The 15,521-nt window shown below is 39.8% G+C and overlaps 3 protein-coding genes across 3 annotated transcripts; 2 read left to right on the forward strand and 1 right to left on the reverse strand.

Moving 5' to 3' along the window:
- The first annotated feature begins 252 nt into the window (after window positions 1–252).
- Window positions 253–5,362, forward strand: fam45a (family with sequence similarity 45 member A). Its single transcript, XM_022743933.1, has 10 exons — window positions 253–376; window positions 461–515; window positions 844–1,040; window positions 1,420–1,499; window positions 1,593–1,741; window positions 2,822–2,933; window positions 3,033–3,133; window positions 3,286–3,393; window positions 3,487–3,581; window positions 3,676–5,362. Exons 2-10 carry the CDS (start codon window positions 470–472, stop codon window positions 3,841–3,843), a joined length of 1,056 nt encoding a protein of 351 aa, XP_022599654.1. The 5' UTR covers window positions 253–376; window positions 461–469; the 3' UTR covers window positions 3,844–5,362.
- Window positions 5,363–5,458: 96 nt separating this feature from the next.
- Window positions 5,459–8,414, reverse strand: sfxn4 (sideroflexin 4). Its single transcript, XM_022743934.1, has 14 exons — window positions 8,289–8,414; window positions 8,087–8,152; window positions 7,948–8,001; window positions 7,837–7,863; window positions 7,436–7,490; window positions 7,062–7,087; window positions 6,900–6,953; window positions 6,744–6,806; window positions 6,500–6,568; window positions 6,321–6,411; window positions 6,036–6,151; window positions 5,866–5,951; window positions 5,671–5,788; window positions 5,459–5,593 (listed from the first exon to the last, which is right to left on the reverse strand). Exons 1-14 carry the CDS (start codon window positions 8,325–8,327, stop codon window positions 5,516–5,518), a joined length of 942 nt encoding a protein of 313 aa, XP_022599655.1. The 5' UTR covers window positions 8,328–8,414; the 3' UTR covers window positions 5,459–5,515.
- A 643-nt stretch (window positions 8,415–9,057) lies between these two features.
- Window positions 9,058–15,144, forward strand: prdx3 (peroxiredoxin 3). The gene is made up of 7 exons (XM_022743980.1): window positions 9,058–9,118; window positions 11,463–11,574; window positions 12,545–12,686; window positions 12,942–13,077; window positions 13,250–13,353; window positions 14,598–14,763; window positions 15,007–15,144. Exons 1-7 carry the CDS (start codon window positions 9,083–9,085, stop codon window positions 15,055–15,057), a joined length of 747 nt encoding a protein of 248 aa, XP_022599701.1. The 5' UTR covers window positions 9,058–9,082; the 3' UTR covers window positions 15,058–15,144.
- The last annotated feature ends 377 nt before the right edge of the window (window positions 15,145–15,521 follow it).

The raw sequence follows: 15,521 nt of genomic DNA on the forward strand, positions 1-15,521 counted from the left end.
TATTCATACTGAGTAGACTGAGTATATATACATATATGCCTGCCTACACTTAACTGTTCCAATCAGAAATATGGCAACATAATTTATTGGCATTTCACAAGTTTCTGATGTCTTGTTTTGTATAATTCTACAATTTCGGTATCTGTGAACGAACCATCAGCCCTGGAGTATCGCCAGCTGTGATTGGTTGTGAGCAGCGTGTCTCCTCCCGCACAATCCTCCAGTCCCGGAAGAAGGAAGAGATTTCGCAGAGTGGGGAAACTCTGTTGACAGCAGGAATCACACCCAGGCCACTGACAAGTTTGAACATATTTTCTGCCTCAGTAAACCTGCCCGGGATTGTGTTTTGGTTTTGGACTTTGCAGGAGCTCTCAAGGTACTTCACGGCTACATTAGCGTCCGCAGAGGAAGATGGTTGGGGGTTTCTCTTCAGTTAACTTGTGTTTATGAACTCTTTCAGGTATGGAATATGGCAGCGACTGAAACGCAGCTTATGTTAAGCGTCGGATTAATCGGTAAGTGTAAGTTCACTCGTGGTTTCTTGTTTCTTGGTCTTGGTTTTGAAACGAACCTGGCGCCTCAGACTCCCTGCAAGAGGATCACATGATGCCATTGTGACCCAAACGTCTCCCATCAGCAGGGCTCCATGTCCTTCATTGGTTCATTGCTCCTGCATGTTTGTCCTGCGTTCATTTAGGAGCTGGTAAAATGGATAACACAGACCTGATGAAGATTTGGTCTCATGAGGCCCTGTCCTAGACCATTTTTAATCTCTGTCCCTCTTCAGATAGGTAAAGATTGATACACCATGTTCAGTGTTGGTGTTATTTTGTCTCTGCCCAGAGAAAGATGTGAATGGAGACACACTGTGGGTTTGGTGCTATCCCTCCGTGGACTCAGACCTGAGGCAAGTCCTGCTCAGCAAGTGCTGCCTGACGCAGGACAGCCGGGATTTCCACACCTTTGTGTTTGGTCAGTTCTGCCGTACCTGGTACTACATTACCACAGTGGAGGTACAGGAACCTACAGCACTAAACAAGGTACAACGTCATTTCTCAGAGACTCCTCCATTACAATTACCTTACCATAAACTAGGAACAATGAATCTGGGGCTGACACTTATGATTATTTTCATTCAGGATTAATCTGCTGATTGTTTTTTGTAATTAATCAGTTTAGTAATTTGTATAGTCTATAAAATGCAAGATAATGGAGAAAAATACACAGCACAATTTCTCAGAGACAAAGGTGAGGTTTTCAGATTGCGTGTTTTATCCAATCAGCAGCCCCAAAAGATTTATAATGATGTAAAGCAGAGAGAAGCAGCAAATCCTCCATTTAAGAAGCTGGTGTCTTTATTTGATAATTATTTTCTGTTGATCGACTAATGGAGTTTTGTCTCTGTTTTCCCTTCTTCAGGTCACTCATTTTTCAATAGTTGTCACAGCAAAAGACTTCAACCCAGAGAAGTATGCTGCACTCAGTAGAATACTCTGCAGGTAACACTGTTTGTGTATTTCATGAGTAATGCCAACTTTGTACTGTGGACTGCGCTTATTTAGTCATGTGGTGTGTTTTGATCTGTCATTCAGGATGTACATCAAACACGGCAGTCCAGTGAAGATGATGGAGGCTTACATCACTGTTCTCACCAAAGGAATTTGTCAGAGTGATGAAAATGGCTCGTTCCTCATCAAGGACTACGATGTTCGGAAGGCGTACTTGGCCGGTTCAGTCAAAGGTAAGACGTCACAGTTGTTAGGACGAACAGGGATCTGTATTTTGGGCTCTATAGTCTGATTTCACTTTAAAATGGATGCAGTGGATTTATTGTTATAGCAAAGCTGAGACAAATAGATGATTAATTGATCGGCAGAAAAATAATCAACTATTTTGGAAATTGATTAAATGTTTCAGTAATTTTCAACCAAAAATGCCAAACGCTGGCTCGCTGGTTCCAGCCTCTCGGATGCAAAGACTTCCTGCTTCTTGTTGTCATATATAATAGTAACCTGAATATCTCTGGGTTTTGGACTGTTAGTGTTATAAAACATGCGATCTGCAGGCATCACCTCGGGCTCTGAGAAATCATGATGCACATTTATTTTCACAATTTCATATTTTGAAGACTAAAGACTCATTGAATAATCAAGAAAATAATCAGCATATTAACTGACAGAAAAATGAATGCTTAGTTGCGACCTGAAATTATATTCAAGTAAGATAAGACTACAAAGAAGCACTGCATGTAAATGTTGACTAACCATTATTTCCATTATTATTTTATTCACAAATTATTTCTGTGATTGTGTTTGAGTCTATCACAAGTTACCAGAACACATCGTGACATTCCTAAATATCTTGTTTTTTTAAAACTCAACAAGATATTTAACTGATATAATTATAATAATAATAATTATAATTACAATTAAGAAACTGAGGCAATCTATTTTTGTCATTTTTGCTCAAAAAATTACTTGTGATTAATTTTCTGGCAATCAACTAATCAACTATTTGAATTATTGTTAATGCGTCAAACAATCAAGCCACTGATTAACATAGCTAAGTTCGCTTACTTTAAATTGGAGCTCAGTGAACAACTTGTATCTGATGTGGTGTTTTATTTTATAATATGAAGTAGAAAACGCAGCCAAGAATCTTTTCTTTCCCTATGGTATTGGTGATTCTACCATCTAATGCTGAAAGAAAAACAACTAACACTGAAAGTGCTTCATAAAAATTTACTAAGAACACAACCCAGATTCCTTCAGAGATGAAAGTGGGTCATCCAGTTTACTTCCATGTTTCCGCTCTGTTTTAGATGTGGTGTCTCAGTTTGGTATGGAGACGATCATCCTGTACACTGCTCTCATGCTGAAGAGGAGGATCGTCGTCCATCACCCTCGTATCGAAGCGTTGTTGGAGTTCACCAGGTAAAATTGAGACTTCAAGCCAAGATATTTAGTTTAAACCTTCATGAGAATTTGATGGTGGGAGATTAAAGTCACAATACTTTGCCCGTTTCCCTCTAGAGTTCTGCCGGCTCTGACGTGGCACAGGAAAGACTGGTCCATCCTGCACCCGTACGTGCACCTGACTGATACTGAAGTGGAGGATTTAAAGAAATGCCCCGGTGAGACTGCCTCCTGATTTATTTAAACTCTGATCAACAGAAAACCTTCGTGGCGAGACCTATCCTCGTGCCACCGTCTGCACTGTGATCGCTGTGATCTCATGGTGGGGAAATGAATTATTCATGCACCAATATGTTTGTTTTCTCCACAGGGTATGTAGCAGGATTTGTAGATCCAGAAGTGAGCAACAGATCAGACTTGTTTGATGTGTTCGTGAACCTCCCCGACAGTGTCATCACAGTATCCCAGAGCGCCAAAGGTACAGTATGTTGAAAGAGAGGGAGATATGTTTGTGAGAGCGAGAGAGTAGGACAACATTTCCCTCAGACTGACGTGCAGTTTCCCACCACAGAGGCCATGGCTATGGGGAAGCTACACAAGGACGTCGGCCACCTCATCGTCCAGTCCGCAGAGGATGCTGAGAGGTCAGACAGTCAGGTGATCAAGGTGAGAACACACTCAGAACACCGGCACTTCTGTGTCCAAGCCACAGCTGCAAGAAATGTTGACTGTAACTTGACGACCACGCTTTCATTCACAGGACATCTCTGTGAAGACCAAAGAGATCCTCGCCAACCTGGTCGCCCTGGCTGACGAGTGTGAGGACTCCAAAATCACACTGGAAGGTTTAAAGCAGCGTCACTTCCCTCCAGCGACGGAGAACTTCCTCTTTCATTTGGCAGCTGCCGAGCAACTCCTGAGGATATAAACTCCATTTCAGACGCTCCGCTGCAGGATGATGTCGCTGTCAGCAGCTGTGGGCTCTGTGGTGTTTTGTATACGTCAGGATAAATACTGTTTTCTGAAAGGCTTGTACAGACTCTCGCTGTTATCATATGAGTGTGCACAAGACGCTCTCTCACAGCAACCTTCATGTGAAGTAGGAAAGTGTCACTAGCATCAGATTTTAGCTTACGCTGTTGCGCTAATGAGACGTGACTCATATCTTGTACCAATACAAGGGTGTTTGACAATAATTTATATATTTTTTTATTGCCAACAAATCCCATGAAAAGACCAAAACAAACAAGTATTGTGTGTGTAGTCAAAGCCTGATTATATGTGATTCCTCTGTGCCATAGAGCTCCACTGTCGTTCAGAAGCTGTTGAAGCTCTGTTACACTGGGAGACATTCTCTGTAGTTAATTTCGAGTCAATCACCTCATACACAGTCCTGCTGCTGTTAATACTCACTAGAATGCCAAATGTGTATTAATCCGCAGCTGGAAATAGTCCCCAATAAATGCACTGTTTACTGCAGTCTGAGTAGTGTTTGCTAAAAACTACAGTACCCAGCTGTTGTAGGAAAACATTGAGCCTTTTAAAAGAATGAAGGTATACATTTGTGACTTTATCTCTAGAAGGAATCAGTGGGTTTGAGGCCGAGTACCATGTCGTAAAATTTAGAAAGACAGACACTAAAACTGTTGATTTTGGTCTCTTCATGCTATTTATTGGCAAACAGATAAATATAAGATGATGATAGCCTTATACTTTAACATTAGTCATTATTGACAATAAGGAGCTACAGTATTTGTCTCAAATGTTGTGAAATTGACACAAATAAGCTGGTACTTTTTCAGCTGGTACATCCAGATGTTAGCTTCCACTCCTCAGTGCAAAGCTGCACAAATCTTGTTCTTGGTCTGAATCGACTCGCTGTAAAGAGCCAGACCCAGATGTGTTTGTGTGGTAGCAGCAGCTGGAACGACTCAGATGTGATGAGAACTTATTGTTATTGAGTTAGTTGATAGAAACTGCGTTGTACGTGGTTATGAGATCTCAAGAGCACAACATGTGGGTTTACGTCTTTTTAAACAGTTTGTATTTTACTAATGATTTTGGTGTCACAACAGAAATACAAGCAAATTGTGTTATCAGGTTTTTTCAAAGTGTTTTATAAAAAAGCAAAAACAAAATAACTGTTCCTCATTAACCTGCAGCTGATCAAATAATGACTGATGCTTCTATTCCACAGTGATTTAAATTGCATTATGTGTCTTACCATTCAGGTTTTTTTTGTATTAATGTACGATAAGCAATGTTGTTTTACTGTCCAGTGCATTTTCAACCACATTACCAAAAGGATGTTTTTGACAGTGCAATACATAAATCTTACATGCTCGTGTAAGTTTGAAAACTAATTGTATTTTCATGAATTGACATAATATTTCATATCTATAAAAACATCTAATATTCCAATTAAATAAATTTACTATCAGAAACTATCTTCAGGTTTCTTGAAATGTTTTTTAAACAAAATATTCCACATGAAACTCTGAAAAAACGCTGCATTTCAGTTTTGGATCATATATTTTCATGCTATCCAGCACTGTAATTGGATCTCAGTTCATTTTGTATCTCCTGTGTGTGACTGCTCCTCAGAGTCCTCTGTGATAGAATAACTGTCCATCAACGGCTGCAGCCTGTAGCTCCTCCTCCAACGCCTCCTTCTTTATCTGTAAAACAAGGTCAATATCAGCTGAGTTCATCACTATGGAAACATCACAGCAGAGCAGAGGATCCTGAATCTCACCGTTCCCAGCTGTGGAAAGAGGCTGAACGACACAGGGATCATCAGGCCCAGAACAAATGCAACGCTTATGTGACGGAGAGGAGCGACCAGCAGAGAGTTCCTCTGGAAAAGTCTCGTTCTGTGAAGGAAAATCTAAGGTTTAAAACAGGTGTGATTTTGTCCAGGTAGACAGGAGTAAAATTTAAACTAACTCACCTCTTCAAAAGCAAAACCAGCAGATTAGGAACAGCGGCGGTCGTACCAAACAGTGCCGCTCTAGACAACGCAGTGTCTCTCACAGCCTGAGGAAAAAGTAAACAAATATTCAACACTGCAAGTCTTCAATGAGAAGACATCTTTATGTCCATGTGCTCCTCTTTCTTCACCTTTTCTCCTGCTGCTTTAGAAATGCCGACAGGATTTCCATTGGAATCAAACACTCGGATCCCTGTTTCTGACTCCTCACTTCTCACGGTGAAGACATTGAAGAAGGCCAGAGCAGCTGAAGACAGTTACACACCATGTTAGTATAGAAAGTTGTAGTTGTTACTACTGGATCCCTGCCTGATGAATTATTGGTAAATCATTCAAATTGGATTTATATATGTGCGAACTATCTGAGATGTAAAATAGTTTCTGATTTCTGACACAGTTCAGAGTAAAGAACCTACCTGAGAGTGGGATTGGTAATATCGACCTAAAGAAAGTCTGGATCGGTGGACTCCTTACACCGAGTCGGTTAATGAAAATTTGAGGAAGGGCCTGAAACAGAAAATACATTAGGGCAAGTTCACTTGAAACATGATGGTCAGCACTGAACAGTTGACACCAACAATCAGGTCACACACACCCCTGCACATGTTGCATAGGACACTGTTCCTGCGATCAACAGGAGCTGCTTCACAGACGTCTTCTTACCCTGGTGGTGAGAGATAAAGACAGACAGGAAGGGAGGACGTCAGAGTAAAGACTGAAGATTAATGAGGGATTCAAGCAAACGAGTCACTTTGTGTGGAGACATTAGTATCTGATGACTCAGTGTCTGATATATTTGAGGATCTCAGTAGTTTTTGTGTTACTGATTCATGTATTACCTGCTCTGATGAAGAATTTCTATTTGCATAGTTGAACCCAGCACTGTAACTCTGCAGCAAAAACTGTAAAAGATAATTTTTTTTTATCATTAATGTTCATAATGTTATAGCCTCATGTCATATATTTTTATTAATGTGATGAATGAGCTTCGTTACCTGCCAGAACAGAGCTGGTTTGACAGTGTTATGAGGTAAAAAACTGGCTACCACCTGCAACAACACACTTTTTAAAAAAAAAGTTTGTTTCACAGCCACAACAATATTAAGAACAAGGTGTAATTAAATATTGATTAAATATTGATTGGATGACACACGTACCAAAGGTGCTGATATTGGTAATAATGCTATAAGGAAATGACAGAGGAGAGGGCATCAGGATATATGTTGCAGATAATTGCAGTAATGCAATAACACAGTAGCAATATACATACAAAATGTCATTTGAGATGTTTAAAGATTGATTTTAATGTTAGTGGAATTGAAACTAAACTCAACAAAGCAGACAGCAGCAGCTGATTTCTGATCTCAACTTTTGAGACCTTTATATACTTTTTTGAAAGACCCGCAAATACCATGATTTACTGCCATTAAAGTTTCTATGAGAACACATTAAATACTCGTCGATATTACAAGGTACTGATGTTTTAATATTGGCTGGAGGAAGATTAGTGAAAGTCTGCATTCTGCTGTACCTGGAGGGCGGAAAACTAGTGGAAGAACAGCTCCAGAGTCAGCGTGGACGGACGACTGGAAACACAGAGGTAACATTAAGACTTAAAGAAACTCATTCAAATCACAACATATGGACCCCACAGCCTCCAGAGGATAAAACATCTGGACACATTTAAAGACATAAACACACTGGCAAAAATGAATTTCAGTTCTGTCTATACAAATGTTTGATGCACGTGGCTCAAATGTCTGAAATACATGATCTTCATCTGTTCTACTGGAGCAGAAGCAGCAGTCATTACATATTAGGCCTTCTGGTAAATATTGTAACAGAGAGTGTTCATGCAGAATATTTATTTATATTTATGGTTAATTTAGCAAACATGAATATTATTTGTTTTATGTTTCTTTCAACACTTACAAGAGCGAGGGTCAGTGCAGGAGCATCCTAGAGAAGGAAGAAAGAGGTTTAAATAAAGCTGAGAGGCAAGTTAAAAAGGTGACTGTCTGTCGAGTAGAAACATCATCTGACCTTTTCCCTTTTCTCTCCACCTCCAAGAAGAGAGTGGGACCTCTCTATTTCAGCCTGAGGAGAGCAGCACCATTAGTTAAACATCAGATTCTTTCTAGTCGTCTCTCAGTATCAGATCACCGCAGTAGCTGCTACTTACATCAGAGGAGAGCAGGACAGTTGGATCGAGCAGATTAAGCCAGATCTGAACTCGACTGAGGAAAGACTGAAAGAGAAGGTACAGGTCAGCAGAAACATCAGAGGAACTAAGAAATAAACAGTTCAGTTTCATTGTAACTGTAACTGTGTGATATATCCTCATCACTGATGATGCTCTGCATGTTAAAACACAGCACAGTTACCTGCCCCTGGTTCCTCCAGTACAACTGGTTAGGATCCATTACAACAACAAGTACATTCACGTCTTATTAATTAAATATCTCACAATAACACTGCTACACTTCACACTGATTTCCCATGCTTCTGAGGTCAAGTTCTATTTAGAAACTATTTCCGTGTTCAACCACGTGTTCTGTTGTGGGCGGGTGGTGGTACATTCATGAACTTCGGAAATATCGGAGGTTATACTTCTATGTGATGAAATCATGGATCATATCCATGGATGTATCATAAGCCCATGGTCATATCTGTGTTGCTATTGTGTTCACTTTATTGAGCTGGAAGCATATGCAGCATGTTCATGGTTGATGCAAAATATTGGGATTATTAATAAACAAAACTTTAACAAGAGGCAATGTTTTGTTGTTTTTTTTAAACAGACCTCTGTAACACATTTTTGACAAAAAATGAATAAATAAATGAATAAAATTGCGGTGCCATCTTTCCAGCGCTACAATAAATTCCCAGTGATTGGACCTTTTGCTATTCTTTTTTTAATCTGAGATATATCGCCCCGAGGAGCTAAGCACCCAAAGGCAGCATGAGAGCCGGTTAAGGTTTGTTTTTATTTTTAGGTTTTAATTTTTCCCCGTAACGTCTTCTGCTGCTATTTTTGGTTCCCATTCTCATAAAGTCAAGTTGACAGTACATCATATACGATATTTTATACTTTATATTATTATACAGGTTTGCGTCGAACACGCGCGTAAATGACGCAATAACCAACTCAAACCGCCCTCCTCTGTCATAATCCAAAATGGCAGCCACCATTGGGAGACTACTCAGGACCTCTGTAAGTGCAACTTCATACAACACAGTATCAAATTCACTATCGGCACTGTTTTGTCTTAGTAAGGCACTTTATTAATCAGTAATTAACGAGTCTCGATAGCAGGTATTGATGAATAATTTGCATGCGCACTGAGGCGCTGTCATGTCGTTAGTGTCGCACATTTGAACCGGAGGACCAGCTGACACTGTGGTACCAACCTCTGGTCCGCGGCCGCTGTTTAAGAACAGTGTGTTTTACAAGAAATACTCAAATAATACGTAATACTTTAATACATAATACTTTCAATTTATTTTTACTTTGAAGGGCTTTGTTATAAACTTTATGTAAACCAACAACTGTCTTTGTTCACATCAAAAACTCTGAATCTTACTTTACTTTTAACATTGTTGTCATCATCTCATGCTTTATTTAATTTATTTTTTTTAAATTTGATTTAATTTAAAGTGGTCCGTGTCACAGTGGCATTATTACTGTCCCATACATAGACATTATTCGCATTGTGACGTGCCATAGCAGAAAAAGCACAGGTGTAATCAATCACACTAATTAAAGGTGTCTCTGTTGTACTGTCATGGCAGTTAGCCAGAACACTTAAACTTAATATTTGTCCTGATGTTTGTGTTTTGTGTTACGAATTTGTCTGTTTTCATGTTGAAGAAACAAATAACTTCAACTGTATTTTTATACTTAACATGTAAACATGCTTAACATATTGAATTTGAATGTAATGCTGGCTGTGACCCACCTAAAAGAAATGCAGCCATCATTAATCTTATCAATTACACCGGTGCCTTTTCTGCTATAACATTTCAAAATGTCTACTGTGATAAATGTATGTATGTGTGTGGCATGTTTTTTGTCATAACTGCAACTGCATGAAACACAACAACAGCTTAAAGATATAGAATTTAATATATTCAGTATGAGCATAACGGCCATCTATAGGCTTATTTTGCATTTTTAATTATTACTCACCCGTCGTGGCAAACTATTCAGCAGAAAACACTCAACAGAAACCTGTGATTTTGAAGTCTATGAAATCCACATCAGACCTGCTAAACATGTTGTATAGGTTCAGACACAGCTCACTTATTTGCTTGTTTTTATTCCTGTCAGTGGCGGCGGTTTGCTCTCTCTCAGCAGGTATTGTGCCCTGGCAGCTGGTGTAAAACACCTGCTGGGAAATCACTGTTCGTGGTGTAACTGACTTTTGAACCCTAGAGAGCAGTGCAGCATCACTTTTATGGGAACTTCCCTTTCAACATGTTTTAAAAAGATATGACTTCTCATAACTGAGGGTGGCGCAGTTTGGCAAGTCAGGACTGCAGATGTCAAACCAACACAGTGTCATAAATTTCGGCCTGTTCTGCAAATATTTAGGAACCTTTTTGGACTGCACTCTTGAGTTTTACAGTCAACACACAATGCATTTTTTAAAAAGCATAATTTGCAGTGTTGTATCTAATCAAGAAATTGGAGTCATATGATATAAGCAAAAGCATTTTAGAGATTGTTCACAGAAGTCTTGTGGAAAGAGTTTTAACTTTTAATATGTGCACATGGTGTAGGGCGCCTAGGGTCTAAGAAACAGACTGACCTCGATTACAAGCACTGCCAGTAAAATAATTGGGAAAGAGCAGAAACAACTGGAGTGTGTAAACAGACTGCAGGTGAAACAGAAAGCTCGACAAATTGTGTCTGATCCTGTTCGTCCCCTTTTTTAAAGAATTCACAAACTGCCCTCAGGAAGACGCTGTACTACACACTGATAGGAATTAATAGTATACAGTGACAAAATCATATGTCACTGTTATAAGAAAAGTTACTTTGAAAAAAAGGTCATTATTAATATTTCTACCTACAAATATTCAGCATGTATTCAGTGTCACCATCATGGCTGAAAAAAATCACAGCATGTCATTCATTTTCAGCACAGGATCTTTCATCTTGCAGAAACTTGTTGGCATCAAACCTGTGGACATCTCGTCTGTCGCTCATCATAAAACCACCTCACATTTGTAAAGATTTCATAACAAGCCTCGAACATTTGCACATCACGACCTTTGCTCACTAGACTGTGAAGTGGTAGCAGCAAAAGAAAAGTTGTCAAATTATAAAGGAAGGACATATTTTCTTTTCATGCAGGATGAATTCAAATCAAACATGAGGGATTAAACATCCTCGACTTTATACCTCAGCTTTAAAACTGCCCCACATTTTAACTACGTTTTAGTCTCCAGTCAGGACACAAACATGGCTGGTATGAACTTATAAAAAATAAGTGTCAAGTTGCTAATTTACCATTTGTGTATTGTTAATATAATGAACTGATGTCTGTTCCCAGGCAAGAGTTGCAGCCGCTGGACTGAACGTCACAGCAGCTTGTCAACATGGAGGCTCTGGGGCTGTAAGAGCTCTCACCGCTCCTGCTCTTCAGAGAGCCTGTTTCTCCACCAGTGAGTACAAAACTCAGATTACAGCTGTCAGATAATATCACTTTTCCCTTATTGATGTATATCACAATGAGGCAAATATGTGTAATATCAAATTAAGTATTCAAATTGATGCTTAGTGCAGTGAACTGATCAGACAAAATGATTCATGTACAAAACTTTTTTGTTAGTTTATAATCAGATTTTGGATCAATTTAGACCAGCGGTTCCCAACCTTTTCCAACTCATGTCCCACTTTAAAATCTCAAAAAAGTTGGCAGCTAACATTTGACCCTGTAACGATACAGAGACCAAATAATACATTCTCAGTCGTTTCTATTTGAATGATAACAAGCAAACAGGACTGAGATGGCAACAAGGTAGAAGTTCCTATCATTGGCTTATGACAGTGACAGAACTTAATACAAGAAATAAAAAACAACGAAAGGAGTTTTTCAACATTTTTAATATTTTTAAAGATAATTTTGTTTAAGCAAATATTTTATAACACACATATTTTCACCAAAATTGTTCTGTTTTGTAAATGATTTGTCGCCCCACTTGCAGTATCTTTGCTGTCCACAGGTTGGGAACCACAGATTTAGACCACAGAATTCAATATAAAGGTGACTTGTTATGATCATATCATTAAATCTACCATAAGTTGTCTGCAGCTCACACTGATGATGTTGTTTTGTGGAGGTACCGTACACTGTGTCAAGTGGGTCTCAAACTGATTGCATGTCTTTGCAAGTAGCTCCTGTTAGTAAGTATTAAACTAACATGCTGGACATGTTGTCCATTGAGATCATTGTTTTCAGCACACACCGACATGTTCCGTACACATGTTATCTTGACTGAAGATGTATAGGGGTCATATATAGATGACTGGGATCATCAGTGTGCTGTATCTGTGCTCCAAACTGCAGGAATCACCTTGGTTTCACTAAGCAAATAGCATGTATGAATAAATTGTGCTTGACTTTTCTATCAGGCTCTTGCAGATGGGCCCCCGCTGTCACTCAGCCCGCTCCTGCTTTTAAGGGCACAGCTGTCCACAATGGGGAGTTTAAGGAGATGAGCCTCGCTGATTTCAAGGGCAAATACCTGGTCCTGTTCTTCTACCCTCTGGATTTGTGAGTACTGGTCGTGACTCTCAGACGTGCACCAAGAGATGACGTGAATAACACGTTGACTTTGTTCAGCTTTAATTTAAATGTGCTTTAATGTAATGTAAATTAATGTATGTACATTTTAAGTACCTCTATTGACGATCACCTTGTGCTTTTTGACCGAATGAAAGTATTTCAGACTCATCTCATCAATCCTCTGCAGATGTACTGTGGTTATTTGTGACTGTGCTATCTCGTGACTTCTCTCTGTGTCTGCAGCACCTTCGTTTGCCCAACAGAGATCATCTCATTCAGCGACAAGGCCAGCGAGTTCCACGACGTCAACTGTGAGGTGATGGGTGTGTCTGTGGACTCCCACTTTACCCACCTGGCATGGATCAACACTCCACGCAAGGTACACTTCCTCCCTCAATGATTAGTCAGTAACAGACACATGGTGCAAGGTTCAACTCACTGCTGTTTTGGTTCCGGCTTTGAAGTGACAAACCTTTAGTAAATGCGTGGTTGGTCTGTTGTGCTCTGAGTGCTGTCTAATGCACTAAAGTAAATATATGCTGTGTTGTCAGACTGGAGGTCTGGGCCACATCCACATCCCCCTGCTCTCAGACCTCAACAAGCAGATCTCCAGAGACTATGGGGTGCTGCTGGAGGGTCCGGGCATCGCACTGAGGTAGGTTCATGATGTGATCTCTCAGTCCGCAGCCGCCATTAAACCGACACAGAAATGTTTGCCAAGAATTCAACATAACTTAGAATTTAATTTCCAATATAATGTACAGGTATAGTTGTTTAAAGTTATTAGACCAGACTAACCAGCAGAGATGTTGGCAGGTGTGACAAGAACCCTGAAGGACTTGTCACTTAACCACAGCTACTGTTGCTACCACCATCACTGCTGCTGTCATTTCTTAGGTGGCTAACATCACTTCTATCTGTCACCTAAGCCCATTAGACCCTTTGGTCCTCGTTCTGATAATGTTGCTGCAGGACTATTTGATTTTTTATTTGATTTTTTTTCAAAAACCGATCATTGTGGTTTTTATTTACTTTTATTTGCCAGCTCAGTCTGTGTTCAGTCCAGATGTTCTCCAGGAAAGAGAAAGATGTTTGCTATATTTAACAGAACAGCTGTTACAAACAGCATTTGGTGAACTTCCACAGTGGTAGTGTAATAATCATACACTCACGCCCACAGCTGCAGTACTGTATTTTGAAGGATTTTATTAAAGCCTCAGTAGAAGTCAGAGAAAACACTCATTCTGCAGATTTATGAGCCCAGTTGAACTTTAGAAGATCAGGTTGTTTGTATGTTTACAGAGTGATCGTAGATGAACTGAAGGACATGGAAAACACGATTCAGCCTCAAGTTGCTGCTATTTATTTCAGTATCTGTTATGTTTGCTACCGTTACCTGTTACTATTTCTGTACTGATGTAGTATTTCTTGATTTTTTTTTCTTTTCTGATTGTCTGCATGATGTTTTTGACTTTGACTTTTGTTTTTGCCTCCGCGCCAGCGGCGTATTGTTTTTGGGTTTTCTGTCAGTCCATACATATGTACATCAGTATGTCCGTCCCATTCCCGTGGAGACGATATCTCAGAGGAAGGAACTCCTTCAAATTTTGTGCAAATGTCCACTTGGACTCAAGGACGAAGTGATTCCATTTTAGTGGTCAAAGGTCAAGGTCACAATGGCGTCAAAAAACATTTCTTAGCCATTACTCAAGACTTCACACAGCAATTATAGCAAAATTTCTCAGATATTTTATGACAGAGATGTAACCTGACACTACACAGCTGTGAGGAGGTAATTATAGTTTTGTCTTTTGTTTAGATTTTGTTAATGTTCTGTAGAGAACAGTGTAACTGTTGTTGAGAAAGACGCTTGACAATGTTTTTATTACTGTCCTTCAGGGGCCTGTTCATCATTGATCCAAACGGTGTGGTGAAGCACATGAGTGTGAATGACCTGCCAGTGGGCCGTTGTGTAGAAGAGACCCTTCGTCTGGTTAAGGCGTTCCAGTTTGTGGAGACTCATGGTGAGGTGTGTCCGGCCAGCTGGACCCCCGAGTCCCCGACGGTGAGTTCACTCAACCTCTGTTGGATTCAGCCCCAAAGTATAAATGTTCCTGTTAGCACCTTTCTCGGTGCATTTCACATTGTGCTTTTAATTTCAGTTTGTCACACCAATTATTCACTCTGTGTGTGTAAGTGTAAGAAATGCAATGTGGAGAAATGTGCTTCAGGTTCATCAGTTTTCTGTGAGTCAGAGTGGAGACCTGTTCTTCAGCTGAAGTTCATCTTGTAACCGTTTGTTTTTCAGATCAAACCGACCCCAGAAGGATCCAAGGAGTACTTTGAAAAGGTCAACTGACAAAGTTCACAACGCTTCCAGCTAAAACAGCACAAACCTAAAAATAAATGAAACACTCTTAGTCCATTAAAGTTGTATTTACTCATACACTGCTCAATAAATATATTCTTCATAAACAACTCTGTTTTATGAGCAAGATTGTGGTGGAGCTCATATTTTAAGCAGGGGTTCAGGCTAATTGACCCGACACGTCACTCTTTTATTCATGGCTGGTATTTTCTTGAGTGATTAACTGAATCACCTCAGCTTCCCCTCGAGACTCTGCATAAAACAGTGATGTTACGTTGGCAGCTCTTTGGCACGAAGGGAACAGAGTCGCACTTAATGAAAGCCGTTCTTTTTATCATTGGGCACAAATATCAGTGCGCCGACTTATTATTGCAGATAATCCTGAGCAAGAGCCAAATGGGGAAACTCCAACACACGGCAGACCAATGGTATAACTTCATCACTCAGTCACTGTT

The sequence above is a fragment of the Seriola dumerili genome, unplaced genomic scaffold, assembly GCF_002260705.1.
Source record: "Seriola dumerili isolate Sdu_G_001 unplaced genomic scaffold, Sdu_1.0 BDQW01000073.1, whole genome shotgun sequence".
In the NCBI taxonomy this organism is placed as follows: Eukaryota; Metazoa; Chordata; class Actinopteri; order Carangiformes; family Carangidae; genus Seriola; species Seriola dumerili.